Source organism: Medicago truncatula, chromosome 6, assembly GCF_003473485.1.
Source record: "Medicago truncatula cultivar Jemalong A17 chromosome 6, MtrunA17r5.0-ANR, whole genome shotgun sequence".
Taxonomy (NCBI): Eukaryota; Viridiplantae; Streptophyta; class Magnoliopsida; order Fabales; family Fabaceae; genus Medicago; species Medicago truncatula.
The window spans coordinates 35,750,889-35,773,591 of NC_053047.1; the positions used below are offsets into that span (position 1 = coordinate 35,750,889).

The window sequence follows — 22,703 nt, forward strand, 5'->3', positions numbered from 1 at the left end:
TAGGATTTTCATTCCTGTCTTGTCTATCAATTATGCTTCTTCTTCATTTTGCTTGGACGAACTTGTCCACATCATTTATGCTTCGAGGAAAATAGACGCCTAGTTTTGCCAATTTTCTATGATGTGGAACCTTCTCACGTGCGACATCACAAGGGCAGTTATGGTAAAGCACTGGATGATCATATAAAGAAGTTCCAAAATAACAAGGATAACATGGAGAGGTTGCAGAAATGGAAGATGGCTCTTACTCAAACATCTAACTTTTCTGGCCACCATTTCAATCCAGGGTACACCAATTCCCTCATATTTTTCATTCATACAAATATAATGTTTCTTTAATTCTCTATTTTCTGGACGTTTCATCATTCAGTTTAAAGAGGAAATAAATTTTTTATTTTATTTTATAGTTTAAGGTACTTGTATATCAAACGAAAATTTGAATTGTTATTATACAATTATTATTAATACAACGATGTGACTGAATTTGTGATGCATTAACCAAGACTTATTTGTGTGTAGGAATGGATATGAATACAAGTATATTAAGAAGATAGTCAAATATGTATCAAACAAGATCAATCATGTTCCTTTATATGTTGCCGATTACCCTGTTGGTCTCAAGTCTAGGGTCCTAAAAGTAACTTCATGTGTGGATGTTGGATCTAATGGTGAAGTTCAGATGCTAGGGATCTATGGGACTGGTGGAATTGGAAAGACAACACTTGCAAGAGCAGTTTATAATTCCATAGCTGATCAATTTGATGGTTTGTGTTTTCTTCACGACGTAAGGGAAAATTCATCTAAATATGGTTTAGAGCATCTACAGGGAAAGCTCCTTTCCAAATTAGTTGAATTGGACGTTGAGTTAGGAGATGTCAATGAGGGAATTCCAATCATAAAGCAAAGGCTTCACCGAAAGAAGGTTCTGTTGATTCTAGATGATGTTCACGAACTAAAGCAATTGCAGGTTTTGGCGGGAGAAATTGATTGGTTTGGTCCTGGAAGTAAAGTGATCATTACCACTCGAGACAAACAATTGCTAGCAAGTCATGGGATTGAAAGAACGTACGAAATAGATAAGTTAAATGAGAACGAAGCTCTTGAATTGTTGAGGTGGAAGGCTTTAAAATATAACAAGGTCGATTCAAATTTCAACGGTGTTTTGAGGTGTGCAGTAACTTATGCTCCAGGAGAGCCAGGAAGACGTAGTAGGTTGTGGTTCTGTAAAGATATAATTGATGTCTTAGAAGCAAATAAGGTGAATAGTAATTTCCATGAATGGTTTTTTTTGTTATCTTTAATCTTCATTTTGTTCTTTTTTACTAATACCACCTTCGTCCCTAAATATAGGAGCCTTTTGCCAAAATTGTGGAGATTGAGAAAGTTGGTTGTGGTATTAAATTTGTATATAATTACTATTGTTTTTACAATTTTATCCTTAAGAAAGAGAATAAATTTATGTTTTCAATATAATATTTATTGTTGATTGAACAAAAATGCAAAATAAATAAGGGTATGTTGGTAAAAAAATAATTAATGTACTTGGAAACACCAAAGAAGTCTTATAAAAAGGGACAAATTATTTTTTCAAAAGTGTCTTATAATTAGAGACGGAGGTAGTACTATTAATAGCAATTTGTATCCATGAATGATTTATTTATTATTTTGTTCTTCAATTCGTATCATACACACATGTATTGATACGTGTTCTTTTCCGCTTTAAGGGATCAAGTGAAATTGAAATTATATATTTGGAATTCCCGTCATCTGAGGAAGAGGTGATAGATTGGAAGGGAGATGAACTCAAGAAGATGCAAAACCTCAAAACACTTATTGTTAAGAATGGTACCTTTTCCAAAGGTCCTAATTATCTTCCTAATAGTTTGAGAGTATTGGAATGGCCTAAATATCCTTCAAGGATCATACCATCTGATTTCTGCCCAAAGAAACTTTCAATATGCAAACTAAAGGAAAGTGACCTTTCATCATTTGAGTTGCGTGGCACAGTGAAGGTATGTGTAAATGTAATGATTTTTTTCCCTCGTCAGGGGTGGCCTCGAGTATGGGCTAAGGAGACATCAACCCACGACACTATAATTTTAGAGGCACCAAAATTTATTTTAGGCTTAAATATGTTTTTAATTTCTATAAATATACCAACTTTTTGTTTTAGTCCCTCTAAAATTTTCCTTCAACTTTTAGTCCCTTAAAGTTTTTTCATCTTAACTTTTGGTCCCTCTTTTAAAGTAAACTCATATATAGAATTAATATTTTTAAATGAAATATTCCAGAAAAATTCTTAATATTCTAAGAATCTCTCCCAAAAAATTTAGAATTTTTTAACAAAACATGAATTTTTATATTTTTGAAGGTTAAAAATTCATATTTAATTTGTGTTTTGCTAAAAAATTCTAGTTTTTATTGGGAATTTTTTTTACAATATTCTTAACATTTCTGCACAATTTTATTTAAAATTTCAAAAATTAACTTAAAAATAGGGACCAAAAGTAGTGATTGAAAATTTTATAAGGACTAAAAGTTGAAGGAAAATTTTAGAGGGACTAAAACGAAAAGTTAGTATATTTTTTTTTTTTGGTCAAGTAGCCTAGTGGATTTAATTGTGGAGAAGTGGAGTGTCCAGGGTTCAAATCCCCGGCTCCTGCATATAATATGCAATATCCCTACCAACTGAGTTAAGCTCACGAGGATAAAAGTTAGTATATTTATAGGACTAAAAACATATTTAACCCTTTATTTTATATATATATAATAGAATTTTATATTATGTAAATTGTGTAAAATATTTGCTAACAAAATTATAGGGACATTATAAAATCAAAATTAATAAATGCATGTGATTAAATAAAATATTGAATAAAATCAATTAATTACATCCACAATTGGAGAACTAAAATTAGAATAATGATATAGAGTATAAATAATTTAAGAGTTTTTTTAACTCTCATATTATTTTACTCGAATTTATGTGTTTCCTTTCTTTCTAATTCTCAATCTTTAATCTCTTAATTATCTCAATTTTGTTAACACAAAAACACAAATCATTTACTTTCGACAAACTCCAAAAGCATAAGTGTCAATGTCGTATAGATAATAGTCATACAATTCTTTTCCTTATAGATAAAGTAGTAAAAATTCAAACAATTTCTTGGAGGATGAGAAAGAAGAAGTCTCTTTATAGTGGATTATGAATATAAACATTAAATTATAATCCATGTGCGCTATTGTGTAAAACATGCTCTCTTTAGTTACTAAATTATTAAGTGTCGAATGTAGACTTTGGAGCATGGATCCTACCTTAGAGCCACTTGGTTCACATATAAAAAATCCAACTAATGTTTTTTTTTTTTTTTTTTTTGCACAATATCAAATGAAAATGTGAAATAATCTTTCGATTCATATCTTTTGGCCTTCTATATTTTTGTCAAATTTTCTTATAATGGTACCATTTTTTTTTACAACTCTTATAGTGGTACCATCTTATGCTTTGCCTGAGTCATCCAAATTCAAAAGACCGACCCTGCCCCTTGTCTTAAACAATACTTCCTCTGTCACTATATCTAAGCATCCGTTTGATTTTCTTTGTCCTTAAATGTAAATCCTTTTTCAAATTACTAGATGCATTTATTATTTTTTCCTAAACATACCCCTAATTAATACTACTAACTTGTCTTGAAATATGAAAAAGTCAAATTTAATAAACATAAAAACAATGGATAATATGGTAATATTAACACACAAAATAGACACATTAATTATACTAACAATTTTTATTAAGAAATGTGAAAGAAGCAAAGAGAGCTTACATATAGAGGTGGAGGGAGTATAATATAAGAATCCTCATTCGTTCATTAATTAATTATTTTTCTTTTGCCTTATATTTTGCAGGGCTTTGTGAATATGAGAGAGTTAAATCTAGACAAATGTCAGTATTTAACACGAATTCACGACGTCTCCAATCTCCCAAATTTAGAAATATTTTCATTTCAATACTGTAAGAATTTAATTGAAATTCACAAATCTGTTGGGTTCCTAAATAAACTTGAAATATTGAATGCTATGGGTTGCAGCAAGCTTTTGAGTTTCCCACCACTAATGTCAACCTCTCTTCAATATCTGGAGCTTTCATATTGTGAGAGTCGTAAGTCTTTTCCAGAAATATTAAGAGAGATGAATATAACAGGACTTACTTTCCTAAGCACTTCCATTGAAAAACTGCCTGTTTCATTTCAAAATCTCACGGGGCTTCGTCGATTAAGTATAGAAGGAAATGGAATGCTTAGGTTGCCAAGTATCATTTGTAGTATGCCAAATCTGTCAGTTGTTTATGTTCGAGGTTGCATATGGCCCAAAGTGGATGATAAATTGAGTTCCATGGTGACTTCAAGCGCAGAGCATATGCACCTGAGAAATTGCATCTTGTCAGATGAATTTCTTCCAATAATTGTCATGTGGTCTGCTAATGTGTCAAAGTTAGACCTATCAGGAAATAATTTCACAATTCTTCCAGAATGCATCAAAGATTGTCGCTTTTTAACGGATCTTATATTGGATGATTGCAAATGCCTTAGAGAAATTAGAGGGATTCCACCAAATTTAAAACACTTGTCTGCAAAATACTGCAAATCATTGATTTCCTCGGCCAGAAACATGCTATTGAATCAGGTTTTTTTTTTATTTTTTTTGTTTTCCTTGTATTTGTCTTAATATTTTATAAGATTGTTTACTCTATGAATTATTTATGGCTAACAGGAACTGCATGAGGCTGGAGGAACCATATTTTGTTTTTCAGGATTTGTGAGGATTCCAGAGTGGTTTGATCATCAAAACATGGGACATACAATTTCTTTTTGGTTTCGTAACAAGCTCCCTTCCATGGCTCTCTGTTTTTCTACTAAATCAGTTGCTAAAGGTTTTCATATGAGTACGAAAAGACCCATACTTGTCATCGATGGCAACAATTATAGTCTATCTTCCTTTCATGGGTATGATATAATGTTGACTCATCATACATATTTGTATGCAACGGAACTGAAATCTCGTCCAGTCAACAACTTGAACAAAATAATTTTAAAAAATGAATGGAATCATGCAGAGGTTATATTTGAACATTCAAATGTGGAACCACTAACAGAAATTGGAATCCATTTTTTCAAACACGAAAATAACATGGATGACATTCAATTCACCAATCCTTAAGAAAGGTTAAAATTAAATGATGATGATGATGATGATGGTGATGATGTTTTTTATGACGTTGATGATATTCTTGATGATGAAGACGACCACCACTCAGAATAGTTCAGGCCAATCACAAGACCACCCGTTGGTGCAAATATGTAATTTTAATTTAATACACCCGTTGAATGATGAATTCAATGACCATGGTGTCAACACTGATAATGTAAATATGTAATTTTAATTCTCTGTTACATATTATACCCTTCGACTACTATCAAAATAATTTATGTTTTGTTACATGATTGCTCAGTCCTCTTTGAGTTTTCATTACATACATTGCTAGCTGAGAAGTGCACATAAGGTCTGTTTGGATTGGTTTATTTGAGAAGATTTATAGAAGACTTATACATGTCCAAGAGGAACTTCTTTCCAAAACAGTCGAATTGGACAATAAGTTGTGAGATGTAGCTGATGGAATTCCTATCATAAAGCAAATCCTACACCATAAGAATGTTCTTTTGATTCTAGATAATATGGATGAACTGAAGCAACTGCAGGGTTTGGCTGGAGGGCTTGATTGGTTCAGTCCTGACAGCAGAGTCATCATTACCACTCGAGACAAACGTTTGCTAACATGCAGTCACAGGGTTGAAACAACCTATGAAGTGGATTGGTTAAATGTGGCAGAAGCTCTTGAATTATTGACGTGGAAGGCATTTAAAAGTAACAGAGTCCATTCAAGTTACAAGTACATTCTACCATGTGCAATAACTTATGCTTCTGGCCTACCATTAGCTTTAGAAGTAGTTGGTTCCAACTTGTTTGGATTAGATATAGGAGAATGGGAATCCACATTAGACCAGTATGAAAGGATTCCAAATAAAGAGATCCAAAAGATACTTAAAGTTTTGATGCTTTGGAGAAAGATGAGCAAAGTGTTTTTCTCGACATTGCTTGTTGCTTGATTTTTATAAAGGTTTTACATGAGCTCTTTCCTTCCATGTTCCATAATTGAAAATCATGTTTAGGCAATAATTTTATATTAGCATTGAAAAGAGATGAGTCATGGCATAAAACTAAAACAAAAAACATTGAAACATTTTGTCCTGATATTACTTGAGAAATTCCTGCTTTGTATTATTACTCACTGGAATTACTATTTGAATTTGAATAATTTAATCATTCAATCTGTGTTTATTGTTGTAAAGTTTAATCTGTTTTAGAGGCCTAATGCGGTGGATTAAGGAAAGTTATGGTGCTCCTAGTGGGCAAAGATGGAGTAAATGTTGCAAAGAGCATTGAATTCAACATTGGGGAGGCAGTCTTGCCTAAATAGTTATGAGTATTTGTTGTGAATTCGATGAAAATCACACCAATAACAACTTGATGTGTGGAGCAAGAGATAATCAAGCAATCAAAACAAAGTGTATGGAACAATTAAATACAAGCCAAAAGTAGAAAACAACGGCGAAAAGAACACAAAGAAGAGAAGAACACAAAAGAATTTGTTGACCCAGTTCGGTCCAAATTCACCTAGTCTGGGGGAGAGAGCAGCCCTCCGATTCACTATATGATGAGTAACGTTACAAAAGAGAAATCAATGGGTTACAAGAATAAGTCTCCCGTCTAATTCTACCGAAAGTCCCAGCCTCTTCCCGTAACCAAGAGACTCAATCCTAATAGTGTTTCCCAAGGTGAATCAACCCACAAACCCTAGTGTTTGTTCCAAAGAGACAAACTCTATACAAACCCTAGTTTTGTTGTTGCCTTTCTAAACCCTTGTTTCAGCCCCCTCTATCTCTAAGTTTGCTCTGATACAAGGTCTATATTTATAGTGAAAGTAATCCCTTAAAAAAACTGAAACAAATTTTCAATAAAAATACGTTTTATTTTTATCTTCAATCGCACTATCGTGGCACGATTCGATACAATCGTGGCACGATTTTTCCAGTGTTTGCCCAGAACTTTGCTCCAACAATCGTGGCACGAAGCTTCTCCATCGTGGCACGATTCTTCAGAATTCTGATTTTAAGTTAACTCTCACAGTATTATCAATGATGTGACTGGTTCTGGTATGTTGATATATATTTCAAGAAGATTTTACTTTATAGTCTAATAATAATCTGAACCATTGGCTACTTTGATATTTATGTTAGACTAGATTGCACGGTTCTTGATATTTTCAACTTTATAGTTAATATGCTTATAAATATTTCTCAGTTTCAAATAATGCAATAAGGTCTTACCCAATGGAATTGTCATTGACAATGAAATTTTTCCAACAAAACACGGTATTGAGTGACCCACATGGAGGAAAATCAATTTAGTAGGACCAACCAAGTCTCCATTATCATTTCTTTTCATGTGATTCAAAAGAGTTTAATATTCTCTCTCGCTTTTTTTCTCAAGTTTTCATTCTATTATTAGTAGGGCCAGTGTGCTTTTATTTGAATCTGCAATTTTACCAAGTAAGAAACTTCATGAATGCCTTAAAAGTCAAATTGACATTTTCAGATGGGACCCTAAAAATGAATTGAAAGCTTAAGTAATATTTTGTTTAGACCTCAAAAGTCTTTACGATATTTAATCTCATCTACCAAACTGACATTTCTAGTTGTTATTCTATGTCAAAACTTGATATCTATATTTAGTGTATGGTTGTGAATTGCCTATCAGACAGGTCAGCAAAAGAGAAATAAATTAGACAGCTGCAAAAGTGAAACCACGTTGCTATTTAATTTTTTCAATCTTGTTTTATTATATTATTACAATCACATTCACACACTCATAGTCTTCTTACTTCCTCTTTCTTCTCTACTCATGGCTCTTCAATCTTTCATCTCCTCATCCTCCTCTTCCCTCTCCTATGGGTTTACCTATGATGTCTTCCTTAGTTTTAGAGGTAGTGACACTCGTTATGGTTTTACTGGAAATCTCTACAAAGATCTTTGTAAGAAGGGAATTCGCACCTTCATTGATGACAGAGAACTTCCAGGAGGTGACAAAATAACACCATCACTTTTCAAGGCCATTGAAGAGTCTAGGATTTTCATTCCTGTCTTGTCTATCAATTATGCTTCTTCTTCATTTTGCTTGGACGAACTTGTCCACATCATTCACTGCTGCAAGAAAAATGGACGCCTAGTTTTGCCAATTTTCTATGATGTGGAACCTTCTAACGTGAGACATCAGATTGGCAGTTATGGTAAAGCACTGGCTGAGCATATTGAGAAGTTCCAAAATAGCACGGATAACATGGAGAGGTTGCAGAAATGGAAGAGTGCTCTAACTCAAACAGCTAACTTCTCTGGCCACCATTTCAGTTCTAGGTACACCACTTAACTCATGTTTAGCATTCTTACATAGTTACATATAACACATTTCTTTAATTTTCTATTTTCTAACCAATTCATCTTACAGTTGAAATAGAAAATATTAAATTTATTCTTAACAAGTGTAAGTTACTTGTATGCAAAACAATATTTGAATTGTATTTATACAACTATTATCAATATATGATGCATTTACTCAAACTTATTTGATTGGGTAGGAATGGATATGAATACGAGTTTATTGAGAAGATAGTAAAATATTTATCCAGCAAAATCAATCGTGTTCCTCTATATGTTGCTGATTACCCTGTTGGTCTCGAGTCTAGGGTCCTAAAAGTAAATAAATTTCTTGATGTCGGATCTACTGGTGTAGTTCATATGCTAGGGATCTATGGGACTGGTGGAATGGGAAAGACAACACTTGCAAGAGCAGTTTATAATTCCATAGCTGATCAATTTGATTGTTTATGTTTTCTTCACGATGTAAGGGAAAATTCAACTAAATATGGTTTAGAGCATCTACAGGAAAAGCTCCTTTCCAAATTAGTTGAATTGGACATTGAGTTGGGAGATATCAACGAGGGAATTCCAATAATAAAGAAAAGGCTTCACCGAAACAAGGTTCTGCTAATTCTCGATGATGTTCACGAACTGAAGCAATTGCAGGTTTTAGCTGGAGGACTTGATTGGTTCGGTCCTGGTAGTAGAGTGATCGTTACCACTCGAGACAGACATTTGCTAAAAAGTCATGGGATTGAAAGAGCATATGAATTACCTAAGTTAAATGAGACCGAAGCTCTTGAATTGTTGAGGTGGAATTCTTTCAAAAATAACAAGGTGGATTCAAATTTCGATGGTGTTTTACGGTGTGCAGTAACTTATGCTTCTGGCCTTCCATTGGCTTTAGAAGTAGTGGGTTCAAACTTATTTGGAAATAATATAGGAGAATGGAAATCTGCATTAGATCGGTATAGAAGGATTCCGATTAAAAAGATACAGGAGATACTTAAAGTAAGCTTTGATGCTTTGGAGAAAGATGAGCAGAATGTTTTTCTCGACATTGCTTGCTGCTTCAAAGGATATAATTTGAAAGAACTTGAAGATATACTTTATGCTCATTATGGTAACTGCATGAAATATCAAATCAGTGTGTTGGATGAAAAATCTCTCATAAAGATCAACAGGTACGAGGGGAATTATGTTGTGACGTTACATTTCTTGATAGAGAAAATGGGTAAAGAAATTGTCAATGAAAAATCTCCAAATGAGCCTGGAAGACATAGCAGGTTGTGGTTCCATAAAGATATAATTGATGTCTTAGAAGAAAATCAGGTGAATACTGATATCCATGAATGGTTTTTTTTGTTATCTTTAACCTTCCTTTTGTTCTTTTTTACCAATCCTATTAATATCAATGATATCCATGAATGGTTTTTTTTGTTATCTTTAACCTTCCTTTTGTTCTTTTTTACCAATCCTATTAATATCAATTTGTAACATATCCTTGAATGGTTTATCTGTTATCTTGGTTGATTTTTTTTTATTTTTTTTTTTTGCGCTTTAAGGGATCAAGTGAAATTGAAATTATATATTTGGAATTCCCGTCATCTGAGGAAGAGGTGGTAGATTGGGAGGGAGATGAACTGAAGAAGATGGAAAACCTCAAAACACTTATTGTTAAGAATGGTACCTTTTCCAATGGTCCAAAATATCTTCCAAACAGTCTGAGAGTATTGGAATGGCCTAAATATCCTTCACCGGTCATACCATCTGATTTTTGCCCAAAGAAACTTTCTATATGCAAGCTACAACAAAGTGACTTTATTTCATTTGGGTTTCATGGCACAATGAAGGTATGTGTAAATGTCAGTGTCGTATAGATATAATAGTCTCCTAAGAGTATAATGCAAACAATCTATTGATTTATTAAATATTCATGCAATTCTTTTCCTTATAGATATAATAGTAAAAATTCAAACGATTTCTTGGAGGAGGAGAAAGAAGAAGTCTCTTTATAGTGAGTTATGAATATAAACATTGAATTATGATCCATGTGTGCTATTGTGTAAAACATATTCTCTTTAGTTACTAGCTTAGAGCCACTTGGTTCACATTTCAAATTCCAACTCATGTTTATTATTTTTTTTGCACAATGTCAAATGAAAATGTGGAATAATCTTCCTATTCATCTCTTTTGTCCTTCTATAATTTTTGTTAAATTTTCGTATAAGGGTACCATCTTATGCTTCGCTAAGTCATCCAAATTCAAAGGACCGACATGTCCCTCGTCTTATACAATATAAGAATTCTCATTCATTCATTAATTCTTTTTCATTTGCCGTATATTTTGCAGAGGTTTGGGAATGTAAGAGAGTTAAATCTAGACGACTGTCAATATTTAACACGGATTCACGACGTCTCGAATCTCCCAAATTTAGAAATATTTTCATTTCAATTTTGTAAGAATTTAATTGAAATTCATGAATCTGTTGGGTTCCTAAATAAACTTCAAATCTTGAATGCTGTCAATTGCAGCAAGCTTAGGAGTTTCCCAGCTATGAAGTCCGCCTCTCTTCGAAGATTGGGGCTTGCATATTGTACGAGTCTTAAGACTTTTCCAGAAATATTAGGAGAGATGAAGAATATAACTCATATTTCTTTGATGAAAACTTCCATTGACAAATTGCCAGTTTCATTTCAAAATCTCACGGGGCTGCAAATCTTTTTTATAGAAGGAAATGTAGTGCAAAGGTTGCCAAGTAGCATTTTTAGAATGCCAAATCTGTCAAAGATTACTTTTTACCGTTGCATATTTCCCAAACTAGATGATAAATGGAGTTCCATGGTGTCTACAAGCCCAACAGATATCCAACTGGTAAAATGCAACTTGTCAGATGAATTTCTTCCAATAGTTGTCATGTGGTCTGCGAATGTAGAATTTTTAAACCTATCAGAAAACAATTTCACAATTCTTCCAGAATGCATCAAAGATTGTCGCTTTTTATGGTCTCTTAGGTTGGATGATTGCAAGTGCCTTAGAGAAATTAGAGGGATTCCACCAAATTTAAAACACTTGTCTGCAATACGCTGCAAATCATTGACTTCCTCGTGCAAAAACATGCTATTGAATCAGGTTTTGTTTTGTTTATTGTTTTCCTTGTATTTGACTTAATATTATATAATATTGTTTACTCAATGAATTATTTATGGCTAACAGGAACTGCATGAGGCTGGAGGAACCAAATTTTGTTTTTCAGGATTTGCAAGGATTCCAGATTGGTTTGATCACCAAAGCATGGGACATACAATTTCTTTTTGGTTTCGTAACAAGCTCCCTTCCATGGCTCTCTGTTTTTCTACTAAATCAGCTGCTACAATGCCCACGGGAAAGACTAATTTTTATATCACAATACCCACTCTATTCATCAATGGCAATAAATATGATCGTCTAGATATGAGCGGTATAATGTCGACTCATCATACATATTTGTATGACATAAATCTGAGAAAACTTGATCAACATCCCTTCATGAAGGACTCCATACTTCTAGAAAATGAGTGGAATCATGCAGAGATTATATGTGAACATCAGGAGGTGGAACCAATAACAGAAATTGGAATCCATTTTTACAAAGAGCAAAATAACATGGATGATATTCAATTCACCAATCCTTATGAAAAGATAAAATTAAATGATGATGATGGTGATGATTTTTTTTATGACGTTGATGATGTTCTTGATGATGATAATAATGATGTCTTTTATGATGTTATTGATGTTCTTGATGATGATGATGATAAGGATGTTCTTGGTGATGAAGACGACCACCATTCACAATAGTTCAGGCCAATCACAAGAGCATAGATAAATGGAATCATTCATTGGATGATATTGTGAATGATGAATCAATGACCACCGTGTCAACACAAAATAATGTAAATATCTAATTTTAATTCTGTGTGCTTATTTATTATGTTACATATTATCATTAGGGTTTTTCTATCATGTGCAAATTTGCACATGATAAACTCAAATAAGACAATTCTATATATTTAGATATAATTAGATAAACTCAAATAAGACAATTTAAACAGATTATGTGCACTTCTTAGTACACAACACCAATGGGGGCTAACCATAGAAATGACAAGTATAATTCTATAATACTACATTTTTCCACTCAATCTTCGAGGGATAGCAACAGATCATAACTCAAAGTGGAGAGAGAAATCATTTGAAGAACATAAATAATAATGATAATATGTAACATAATAAATAAGCACACATTTATTTCTTCAAAAAAAAAAATAAGCACACATTTATGTATAGCAATGTATGTATGTATGTAATGAAAACTATAATTCAGAAATATTTCATATCATGCAACAGATCATAACTCAAAGTGGAGAGAGCAATCATTTAAAGAACATAAATAATAATGTAGTATTATCACTACTACAATTTTAGCTTTTAATAGCACAATTTTAATAGCGTTTCTATATAAATGCTATTAAAAAGGCAACATACATGCTTTTAATAGCCTTTTTGGTCGAGCGCTAAGAAAAGCTACTAAAAAATATGGATTAAATGGCTAGAGGTTTTCTTCAGAAGCAAGGCATGGACTATAATGAAGTGTTTGCTCTAGTTGCTAGAAACTGTGAGGTTAGTAACTGCTATTGCTTGTAAGAATGAATGGCCACTCTACCATTTACATGTAAAGTCAGCATTTCTAAATGATCCGCTAGAAGAGGTAGTGTTTGTGTCACAACCACCAGGTTTTGAAATTGCTAGGAAGGAAAATGTGGTGTATAAACTGCATAAAGCACTATATGGATTAAAACAGGCTCCTAGAGCATGGAACAAGAAAATTGATCAAGTTTTAATTCAAATAGGCTTTAAAAAGTGTTCAGTTGAGTTTGGTGTATATGTTCAGAAGCCTAGTGATGGAGGAACTGTTATAATTTGTCTGTATGTTGATGACTTACTCATCACTAGTAGCTCAACATCAGAGATTAAGAAGGTTAAAGAGAAACTGAAGCTGGAGTTTGAGATGACTGATCTTGGTGAGCTTTCATTCTTCTTAGGAATGGAATTTGTGAAATTGAAAGTTGGGATAGTGATGTATCAGAAAAAATACATTGGTGAATTGCTTGATAAATTTGAAATGAAGAGCTGCAATACAGTTTCAAATCCTTCAGAGACAAACTCAAATCTGGATGAGTGCATTGAAGAAGAAAAAGTGGATACCACAATGTTCAGACAAATTGTGGGATCTCTAAGATATCTATGTAACAGCAGGCCAGATATTTGCTACTTAGTAAGTGTGATTAGCAAATTCATGCATGACCCTAGGAAACCTCATCTGATAGCTGCTAAGAGGATCCTTGGATATGTAAGAGGGACTATGGAGTATGGTCTGTTATTTCCTTATGGAGCTAAGAGTGAAGTGAATGAGCTCATAGGTTATTCAGACAGTGATTGGTGTGGAGATCTAATTGATAGGAGAAACACTTCAAGTTATGTGTTCAAATTCAATGATGCTGCAATTTCATGGTGCACCAAGAAGCAACCAGTCACTGCACTTTCATCCTGTGAAGCAGAGTACATAGCTGGAACTTTTGCTACTTGCCAAACATTATGGCTGGATTTAGTGATGAAAGAGCTCAAGTGTGAAGTGGTAAAGCCTCTGACACTGAAGATTGACAACAAATCAGGCATAAGTCTTGCTAAGAATATTGTCTCTCATGGCAGAAGTAAACACATTTCGACCAGATTCCATTTCATTAGAGAGCATGTGACTAATGGAATGATTGAGTTGCACTACTGCCCCACAGAACTACAACTTGCTGATGGTTTTACAAAAGCAGTGAAGCTTGACAAATTTGAATTCTTGAGGAAGAAATTAGGTGTTCTTAATATTCAGTAGTTATGATTAAGGGGGAGTATTGGAGTATTAATCAATAACTGTTGTTCAGAATCTGAAGTGCAGCTTCGGAACATGAGCTTCTGAAGTATAGCTTCTGATGTTTTGCTTCTGAAGTGCAGCTTCTGAACATCAGAAACTTCTAATGTGCTGCTTCTGATGTCTTCAGAAGCAGGGTCTAGTAACAAACCTTGGTTAGCGTGTTAACCAAGGTAGTTAGTTTGTTAGAGAAGTTTGTTACAACGTCTAGTTGTATATATACTCACTCATGTGTTGTAAATAATAACAAGCATCAGCAATCAAAATAAAAATTCATTAGTTTTCTCTCTTCAGTTTTACAATAACTTTATGTTATTTCATCTTGCTTAGAAACAGCTTATTTTTCATAAGCACTTAGACAACGAACATGATTAAAGGTTACAATGAAATAATATAAAATTCCAAGTATCTAATTTGTGAATTGGCTAAAAAAAAAATTTCGATTTTGAATTTTGTTAAGCAATTTGATCCTTTTATTTACATGGATTTAATTTAGTCCATGAATTATATCCTTCTTTAAATATAAGATAAGATAAGATTACTTTCTGTGATAAAACCTATGAGAAATCAGTACCACTGCAATTATTGTGAATTGGCTGCCCCATATGGTGGATAGGAAACTTCGCCCTTGGTGTTTTGATCCCAAAAAGCAATGATTCAAAGGACAATGATTTATTTTAGAGGAAGGACAATGATTCATTACTACACGAGAATTGTTGTTTACACATTTGGTTTGGCTGTGCCACACGAGTAAATTACTCAAATGCTCCTCGACAGTTAAATGCCGAAGTTTTTAGGGAACCGGCGGCAGTTAACTGCCGAGGAAAACCTCGGTAGTTAACTGCCGAGGAAAATGTTTCATTTGATGAAACAGCTACCTGCTCCCCCTACACACTATTTTCTTCATCACCTTCATTTCCACTTCCATTCAATCCCAAAATCCATTTTTTTTAATCAATTTTTGATCCAAAATCATTCAAGCGTCAAGCATAGAAGGTATCAACACACTATTGACGTAAAAAAACAGGTATTGTGCATTTTATTCGATTGATTTTTTGGGTGTTTTATGGGTATCTACGTCAGTTACGTAGAACCCTGTCATGGGAATCCTCGAAACTGCCGAGGAAAACTTCGGTAGTATAGTGCCGAGGAAAACCTCGGTAGTAAGGTGCCGAGGAACTCTTGTGAAAAAATTTCACAACGAAAAAATGGCAGCTACTGCCAGATTTTCAAAAAAAAAAAATTCTTTTGTTTTTTTTTTATTTTAATTCATTATGGCATTGATGTTTATACATTACTTAGTTGTTAATTCATATTTATGTGTTGTTTAATTATAGTAATGGTAGATAATGCGAAAGATGTTCCGGGAGAGACAAAACCAAATGTTGTCGAAAATTCCGGAGATGTCAAACCGCCTAATGTTGAAGCGAAACCAAACATTGGTGGAGCTTCCGTCCATGTTGAAGCTTCAATGTATGTTGGGGGCTCCGGTGTCCTCCCACTTCAACCCCACGAGGTCGACACGGCTAAGTTTTTTTCAGACGACGTTAAGTCGAAAAATAGAGATGAATTGCTTGAGTGGGTGCGTCGACAAGAAAATAAGGCGGGATTTACAATTGACACACAAAGATCAAGCTTGATCAATCCAATGTTCCGGCTAGTGTGTGAAAGGAGTGGAACTCACAAAGTTCCGAAAAAAAAATCGAAGCATGCGAGAACGGGCTCAAGAAAATGTGGTTGCTTATTCATGATTAGTGGATATCAAAGTAAGCAAACAAAGGAATGGGGATTGAACATTCTTAATGGAGTTCACAACCATCCCATGGAGCCAGCTTTAGAAGGACACATTCTTGCCGATAGATTAAAGGAGGACGACAAGAAGATTGTACGTGACTTGACCAAGAGCAAGATGCTTCCAAGAAATATTTTGATACATTTGAAGAACCAAAGACCACATTGCATGACAAATGTGAAGCAAGTGTACAATGAACGTCAACAAATATGGAAGGCAAATAGAGGTGACTATTGGAACAAAATGTGTTTCACAATGAACCTTATTAAGTTTTGATGATAACAAAGTATTAAAAATTGTCAATTGGTTATTACTAATAATTGTTCAAGTGTACAGGACCAAAGGCTAGTCAAGTAATTTCAACAGGTCCTGGAAGAACAATGGAAAGAAATAGAATTCCAAGCATCTGAAGAAAACCGCTCCTGAAGTTCAGAGTGCTTCTGAAGTGATGACGTCATCAGAAGCAGAAGATCATCAGAAGCAAGGTTTTTCATCAGAAGCAAAATATCTTCACCAGAAGCTGCATTTGATCCTTTAATCAAACTGAAGATTTAAAGTAGCTGGTTCTCCATTCAGCCTTATCTAAGAAGAACGAAGAATTAAAAGGGAGGTATCAACGGTCATTTGGAGAGCTCTGAACATTTGTCCTTCGTTAACAGAGTTGACAAAGTACAAGTGTACAACCACTACCTCCACTACTCTGTTTTGTCCACGCTACAAGACAAGACAACAGCTATGCCTGCAGAATATGTGCCTTCAAGATGGGAATGAATTTGAAGCTGATTCTTCAAAGGACTACACCCAAATCAGGCAAAGGATTACTGGTGATGATTTAAGGAATTCAAACGACTCTTTAGACATGCTGATTATCTCAACGTCTCTTTCACGCCTCTATATAAAGGAGTGAAGACTTGAAGATAGTAGACAGAGATATACAAGTTCAAAAGCGCCAAAACTCTGTCAAATTGATTCTACAAAGCACACAGAATTTCTGCACTGATTTGATAAATCTTAGAAATTCAAAGTCTAGAGTCTTTACTGTATTGTATTGAGAACACCACTGATTGTATATCAAGTGTTCAAGTCAAACTCAATTGTCTGTATTTTTGTTTGATTAGAAGTCTCTTGCTTAGTGCTTGAGCATTAGAAGTCTCTTGCTTAGTGCTTGAGCAGTGGAAGTCTCTTGCGTGTGTGCTTGAGCATCTTTGTGAAGTCTCATACTTTGAAAGTATTGAGCAGTTGTAATCTTGTTGATTATAGTGAAATCTCCTTGGAAGTGCAAGGGGGACTGGACTACTTCCGTGTTGTGGAAGGAACCAGGATAACTGCTTGTGTCTTTGTCTTTCTTTTCTCTACTCTGTTCTTTTCCGCTGCACATCTAATTCTGATCAATTCATCAGAAGCACTCATAAACTGCTTCTGAAGATTTATCTGAAGAAGATTATTTAAGAGAGAAAAAGAAAACACAATTCAACCCCCCTTCTTGTGTTTTTCTCACCTTCAATTGGTATCAGAGCTTGCTCTGTTATCATAGCGCTTAACAGTGTTACAGATCAAGATCCTATAGAAAAACATGTCTGGAGGAGATGAATCAACTACTACCTTAAAATACACAAGTGTCAAGCATGACTATGATACGGCTGACAAGAAAACAGACTCTGGAAAAGCTCCTAAGTTTAATGGAGATCCAGAAGAGTTTTCATGGTGGAAAACAAATATGTATAGCTTCATCATGGGTTTGGATGAAGAGCTATGGGACATATTGGAAGATGGAGTTGATGACCTGGATTTAGATGAAGAAGGAGCTGCCATAGTCAGAAGAATACATACTCCTGGTCAGAAAAAGCTTTACAAGAAGCACCACAAAATCAGAGGAATTATTGTGGCTTCTATACCTCGCACCGAATATATGAAGATGAGTGACAAATCTACTGCAAAGGCTATGTTTGCGTCACTATGTGCCAACTTTGAAGGCAGCAAGAAGGTGAAAGAGGCTAAAGCTTTGATGCTTGTTCATCAGTATGAATTATTCAGAATGAAGGATGATGAGAGTATTGAAGAAATGTACTCAAGATTTCAAACTTTGGTTTCTGGATTGCAAATTCTAAAGAAAAGCTATGCTGCTTCTGATCATGTCAGTAAGATTTTGAGAAGCTTACCTTCAAGATGGAGACCCAAAGTAACTGCTATTGAGGAAGCTAAGGATCTAAACACTTTAAGTGTTGAAGATCTTGTTAGCTCACTCAAAGTGCATGAAATGAGTTTAAATGAGCATGAATCCTCTAAGAAGAGTAAATCCATTGCTCTACCATCTAAAGGAAAGACTTCAAAATCTTCAAAAGCCTACAAAGCCAGTGAATCTGAAGAAGAATCACCTGATGGAGATTCTGATGAAGATCAGTCGGTGAAAATGGCTATGCTGTCCAACAAACTTGAATATCTGGCAAGGAAGCAAAAGAAATTTTTGAGCAAGAGAGGTGGCTACAAGAACTCAAAGAAAGAAGATCAGAAGGGGTGCTTCAACTGCAAGAAGCCTGGTCATTTTATTGCTGATTGCCCTGATCTTCAGAAGGAGAAATCCAAAAGTAAATCCAAGAAATCAAGCTTCAGCTCCAGTAAGTTTAGAAAGCAAATCAAAAAGAGCTTGATGGCTACCTGGGAAGATTTGGATAGTGAATCTTGTTCTGATAAAGAAGAAGCAGAAAATGATACAAAAGCAGCCATGGGGTTAGTGGCAACAGTATCATCAGAAGCAATATCAGAAGCTGAATCAGATTCAGAAGATGAAAATGAGGTATATTCCAAAATTCCTAGACAAGAACTTGTTGATTCTCTAAAAGAACTTTTATCACTATTTGAACACAGAACCAATGAGTTGACAGATTTAAAAGAAAAATATGTTGATTTGATGAAACAACAAAAGTCAACTCTATTGGAACTTAAAGCTTCTGAAGAAGAACTCAAAGGGTTTAACCTCATATCAACAACATATGAAGATAGACTCAAGAGTCTTTGTCAGAAGCTACAAGAAAAATGTGATAAAGGATCAGGCAATAAACATGAGATTGCCTTGGATGATTTCATTATGGCTGGAATAGACAGAAGCAAAGTTGCTTCTATGATCTACAGCACATACAAGAACAAAGGCAAAGGGATTGGATATTCTGAGGAGAAATCTAAAGAATACAGTCTCAAGAGCTACTGTGATTGTATCAAGGATGGATTGAAATCCACCTTTGTGCCTGAAGGTACAAATGCTGTAACTGCTGTTCAGTCAAAACCTGAAGCTTCTGGTTCAAAGGCTAAGATCACATCAAAGCCAGAAAACCTTAAGATCAAGGTGATGACAAAATCTGATCCTAATAGTCAAAAGATTAAAATTCTGAAAAGATCAGAACCTGTTCATCAGAATCTGATTAAACCAGAATCTAAAATTCCAAAACAAAAGGATCAGAAGAACAAAGCAGCTACTGCTTCTGAGAAAACAATACCAAAAGGTGTCAAACCTAAAGTATTGAATGAACAGAAGCCACTCAGCATTCACCCTAAGGTACAAGGGAGGAAAAGTAAAGCCTCCAGAACTAACCCAAAAGGACCCATGAAAATATGGGTACCTAAATCTGAATTGGCTAAAACTGCAGGTGTGCCTAAGGGCAAGAGAGAAACAAAGGTCATGGTACCTAGACAGCGGATGCTCAAGGCACATGACTGGAGAGAAAGCTTTGTTCCTTACCCTTACAATGAAAGATGGAGGAGAAGTGAAGTTTGGTGGCAACCAAACTGGAAAAATCATTGGTACAGGTACTATTGGTAATTCCTCCATCTCAATTAATAATGTGTGGCTAGTAGATGGTCTGAAGCATAACCTATTGAGCATTAGTCAATTTTGTGACAATGGGTATGATGTAATGTTCAGTAAGACCAACTGCACACTGGTCAACAAGGATGACAAATCCATTACATTCAAGGGAAAGAGAGTTGAGAATGTCTATAAAATAAATTTCTCTGATCTGGCTGATCAGAAGGTAGTTTGCCTTCTGTCAATGAATGATAAAAAATGGGTATGGCATAAAAGGTTGGGACATGCTAATTGGAGATTAATTTCTAAAATTAGCAAGTTACAACTGGTTAAAGGATTGCCTAACATTGATTATCATTCAGATGCACTTTGTGGTGCATGTCAGAAAGGGAAAATTGTGAAAAGTTCTTTCAAATCTAAAGACATTGTATCAACCTCCAGACCCTTAGAATTACTCCATATTGATCTTTTTGGACCAGTTAACACTGCATCCTTATATGGAAGTAAATATGGATTAGTCATTGTTGATGATTACAACAGATGGACTTGGGTCAAATTCATTAAAAGTAAAGATTATGCTTGTGAAGTGTTGTCATACCCCAATTTTGGACCGTTTAAAATCTCTTGTCCGTATTTTAAAATTGTTCACGTTCCCATTTATTCGTTGTTTTTTACCATTTAAAATTCGTGTTTCTTGTCTTTAGTTATTCAAAAAAGTTTTATTTTTACGTTAAATCAACGTTTGCATTTCACAACGATTAAAACCGTCTCACTTTCATTTTTATGACGCATTTTTGTTATATAGTCTTTTTAGCCGTAACGATCATGTCTAAAAAAAGAAGGCCTAATCGCATTTTAAAAGGCGTTTTTTATTAATCATTTCAATCGAAATTTCGGCAAGGAGGATACTTTGAAGTACCTCATGTCAGATTTCGAAGGGACTTTTTTATTTTTATTTTTTTTTTTTAGGTTAGTTTGTTTATTATTATTTAGGAAAAAAAAACAAAGAAGTGAAAGTCACGTGAATGACTTCCTTCCTTTTATTTTCTTTTCTTTTTTTTTATTATTTATTTATTTTATTCATTTTTGTTTTTATTTTATTTATTTATTTATTTATTTGTTAAAATCTTTTTCTCCAAGTCTCAGCTGCAGGGGCATTTTGGTCATTGACTTGTACCAGAGCCAACCCTAGTTTGTCACTATAAAAACACTGTCAATCATTGGGAAATGGGTCAGAGAAAAATCACTGTAGCTGCGTCAGAGTCAAATCAGTCCCTCAACCCACACAAACCCTAATTTCCTTTCTCTCATACATTTTTTTCGGATCAAAAAAACAGGATTTCCAGATAAAGAAGAAAGAAAAGGCTCAACAACATTCAATATCAAAACAAATCATAATCACAACACCAGTTCATTACACAAACAAAAACAGATCGGAGTGCTCAAACCCAAGAACAACAAACACCAACAATTACGAAATCAAAGTGTAGAAAACGGAACCGAACCGGACCGGAAAGAAGAGGGAACAAACGGAGGCACGGATTTTTGGACCGGATAGAAGAAAACAATCAACAAGAGGTAGTCTCTATCTCTTCATCTTGTGGTGTTTTGTTTCTTCTTTTACTCCTATCTTATTTTCGTGAATCTTTGGCTTTAGATCTAGGTTTTTTTGTTGTGAGTTTGAGAAAAGCAAGTCCGGATCCGTGTTTAGTGCTAAAAAGGATGTGTGAATATGTGAAAATTTTTTAATTTGGAGTGGTTTGGTTGCTCCGGCGCGGCGGCGCCGCCTGTTGGCCGGCGGCCACCACGCCGGAAAACGCAAGCTTCGCCGGAGAAGAAGGCTGCAATTTGCAGACCTTCTCTCACTAGAAATGTTTAGAGAGAGGGAGGAAGGAGAAAAATGATAAAAAACCGGTCCCTATGCCTTTTATAAACATGCGCAGACCGGTCTGGTTCATCTGAACCGGACCGGTCCATATATTTCCTCTTTCCTTTCTTTCTAAACCTTTAAATCCTTTCTTTTTTTTAATCCAACGGTTATGCATGTGCAATCTATGGTGATACTTAGTACACCTTCAGATCTAGACTGATTGATTTTTAATCTAACGGTCAGGGATGATTCTGTTTAGATCACACGCGTGTCCCTTGCTTGCAGTATTCCATGTTCTGTTTTGTCCAACCGTTGGATCTTAGATTCTATGGCTGTGATGAGATCTTGAGATTCAGATCTGGACCTCTGGATTCATCCAACGGTCCAGATTAGATCCTGCTGAGCCAATATTTTTTTATTCCTTATTTTTAATTATCTTTATTTTTAAATACTGTTTTTACACTTTTTTGACATTTTGTGTCTAAAAAAAATTCCAAAAAATATTTTTTCACCATTTTAATTTTCTCTAATTTTAAAAATCCATCCTATTTGTTTCCTTTTAATTTTTTTTTTTTGTTTATCTCTTATATGATGATCTTAATTATTATTTGTCTTAATTCTTGCTTATTATTTCTTATGTCTCATTCATCATAATATTTCTTGTGATTACTAACTATTTAATTTTTGTCTTGAATCATAGCATGCACATTTTGTAACGCCCACTTTCGTTTAATCGTTATTTAATCGA

General features: G+C 34.4%; 3 protein-coding genes across 5 annotated transcripts in view; all 3 read left to right on the top strand.

The window, feature by feature from the left end:
• The window catches only part of LOC11413136 (TMV resistance protein N), a 55,140-nt gene extending 49,683 nt beyond the window's left edge, over nucleotides 1-5,457 (top strand). Inside the window, exon 5 of the mRNA XM_039826657.1 lies at nucleotides 4,771-5,457. Within this exon, the coding sequence (XP_039682591.1) occupies nucleotides 4,771-5,217 (447 nt within the window). The 3' untranslated portion in view covers nucleotides 5,218-5,457. The remainder of the gene's footprint in view (nucleotides 1-4,770) is intronic.
• Nucleotides 5,458-5,547: 90 nt separating this feature from the next.
• LOC11422813 (disease resistance protein RPV1) lies at nucleotides 5,548-6,217 on the top strand. Its single transcript, XM_039826660.1, has one exon. It carries the CDS (start codon nucleotides 5,733-5,735, stop codon nucleotides 6,162-6,164), a length of 432 nt encoding a protein of 143 aa, XP_039682594.1. The 5' UTR covers nucleotides 5,548-5,732; the 3' UTR covers nucleotides 6,165-6,217.
• A 1,685-nt stretch (nucleotides 6,218-7,902) lies between these two features.
• Nucleotides 7,903-12,594, top strand: LOC11415066 (TMV resistance protein N). Of its 3 annotated transcripts, none has more exons than XM_024786297.2 (5): nucleotides 7,903-8,528; nucleotides 8,750-9,863; nucleotides 10,097-10,384; nucleotides 10,885-11,406; nucleotides 11,547-11,664. In XM_024786297.2, exons 1-5 carry the CDS (start codon nucleotides 8,020-8,022, stop codon nucleotides 11,553-11,555), a joined length of 2,442 nt encoding a protein of 813 aa, XP_024642065.1. In that variant the 5' UTR covers nucleotides 7,903-8,019; the 3' UTR covers nucleotides 11,556-11,664. The 3 variants fall into 3 exon arrangements, with proteins under 3 accessions (XP_024642065.1, XP_024642066.1, XP_003620096.1); XM_024786298.2 differs by lacking the exon at nucleotides 11,547-11,664 and having other exon boundaries at nucleotides 7,904-8,528; nucleotides 10,885-10,990; nucleotides 11,067-11,239; XM_003620048.4 differs by adding an exon at nucleotides 11,749-12,594 and having other exon boundaries at nucleotides 7,906-8,528; nucleotides 10,885-11,664.
• The last annotated feature ends 10,109 nt before the right edge of the window (nucleotides 12,595-22,703 follow it).

Excerpts from the sequence above, each read along its gene's own strand:
- LOC11422813 (XM_039826660.1), top strand. The coding sequence starts at position 5,733 with ATGGATGAACTGAAGCAACTGCAGGGTTTGGCTGGAGGGCTTGATTGG.
- LOC11415066 (XM_003620048.4), top strand. The coding sequence starts at position 8,020 with ATGGCTCTTCAATCTTTCATCTCCTCATCCTCCTCTTCCCTCTCCTAT. Across the intron at positions 10,385-10,884 it reads GGTTTCATGGCACAATGAAG|AGGTTTGGGAATGTAAGAGA; the intron begins GTATGTGTAAAT and ends TATATTTTGCAG. Across the intron at positions 11,665-11,748 it reads AAAACATGCTATTGAATCAG|GAACTGCATGAGGCTGGAGG; the intron begins GTTTTGTTTTGT and ends TATGGCTAACAG.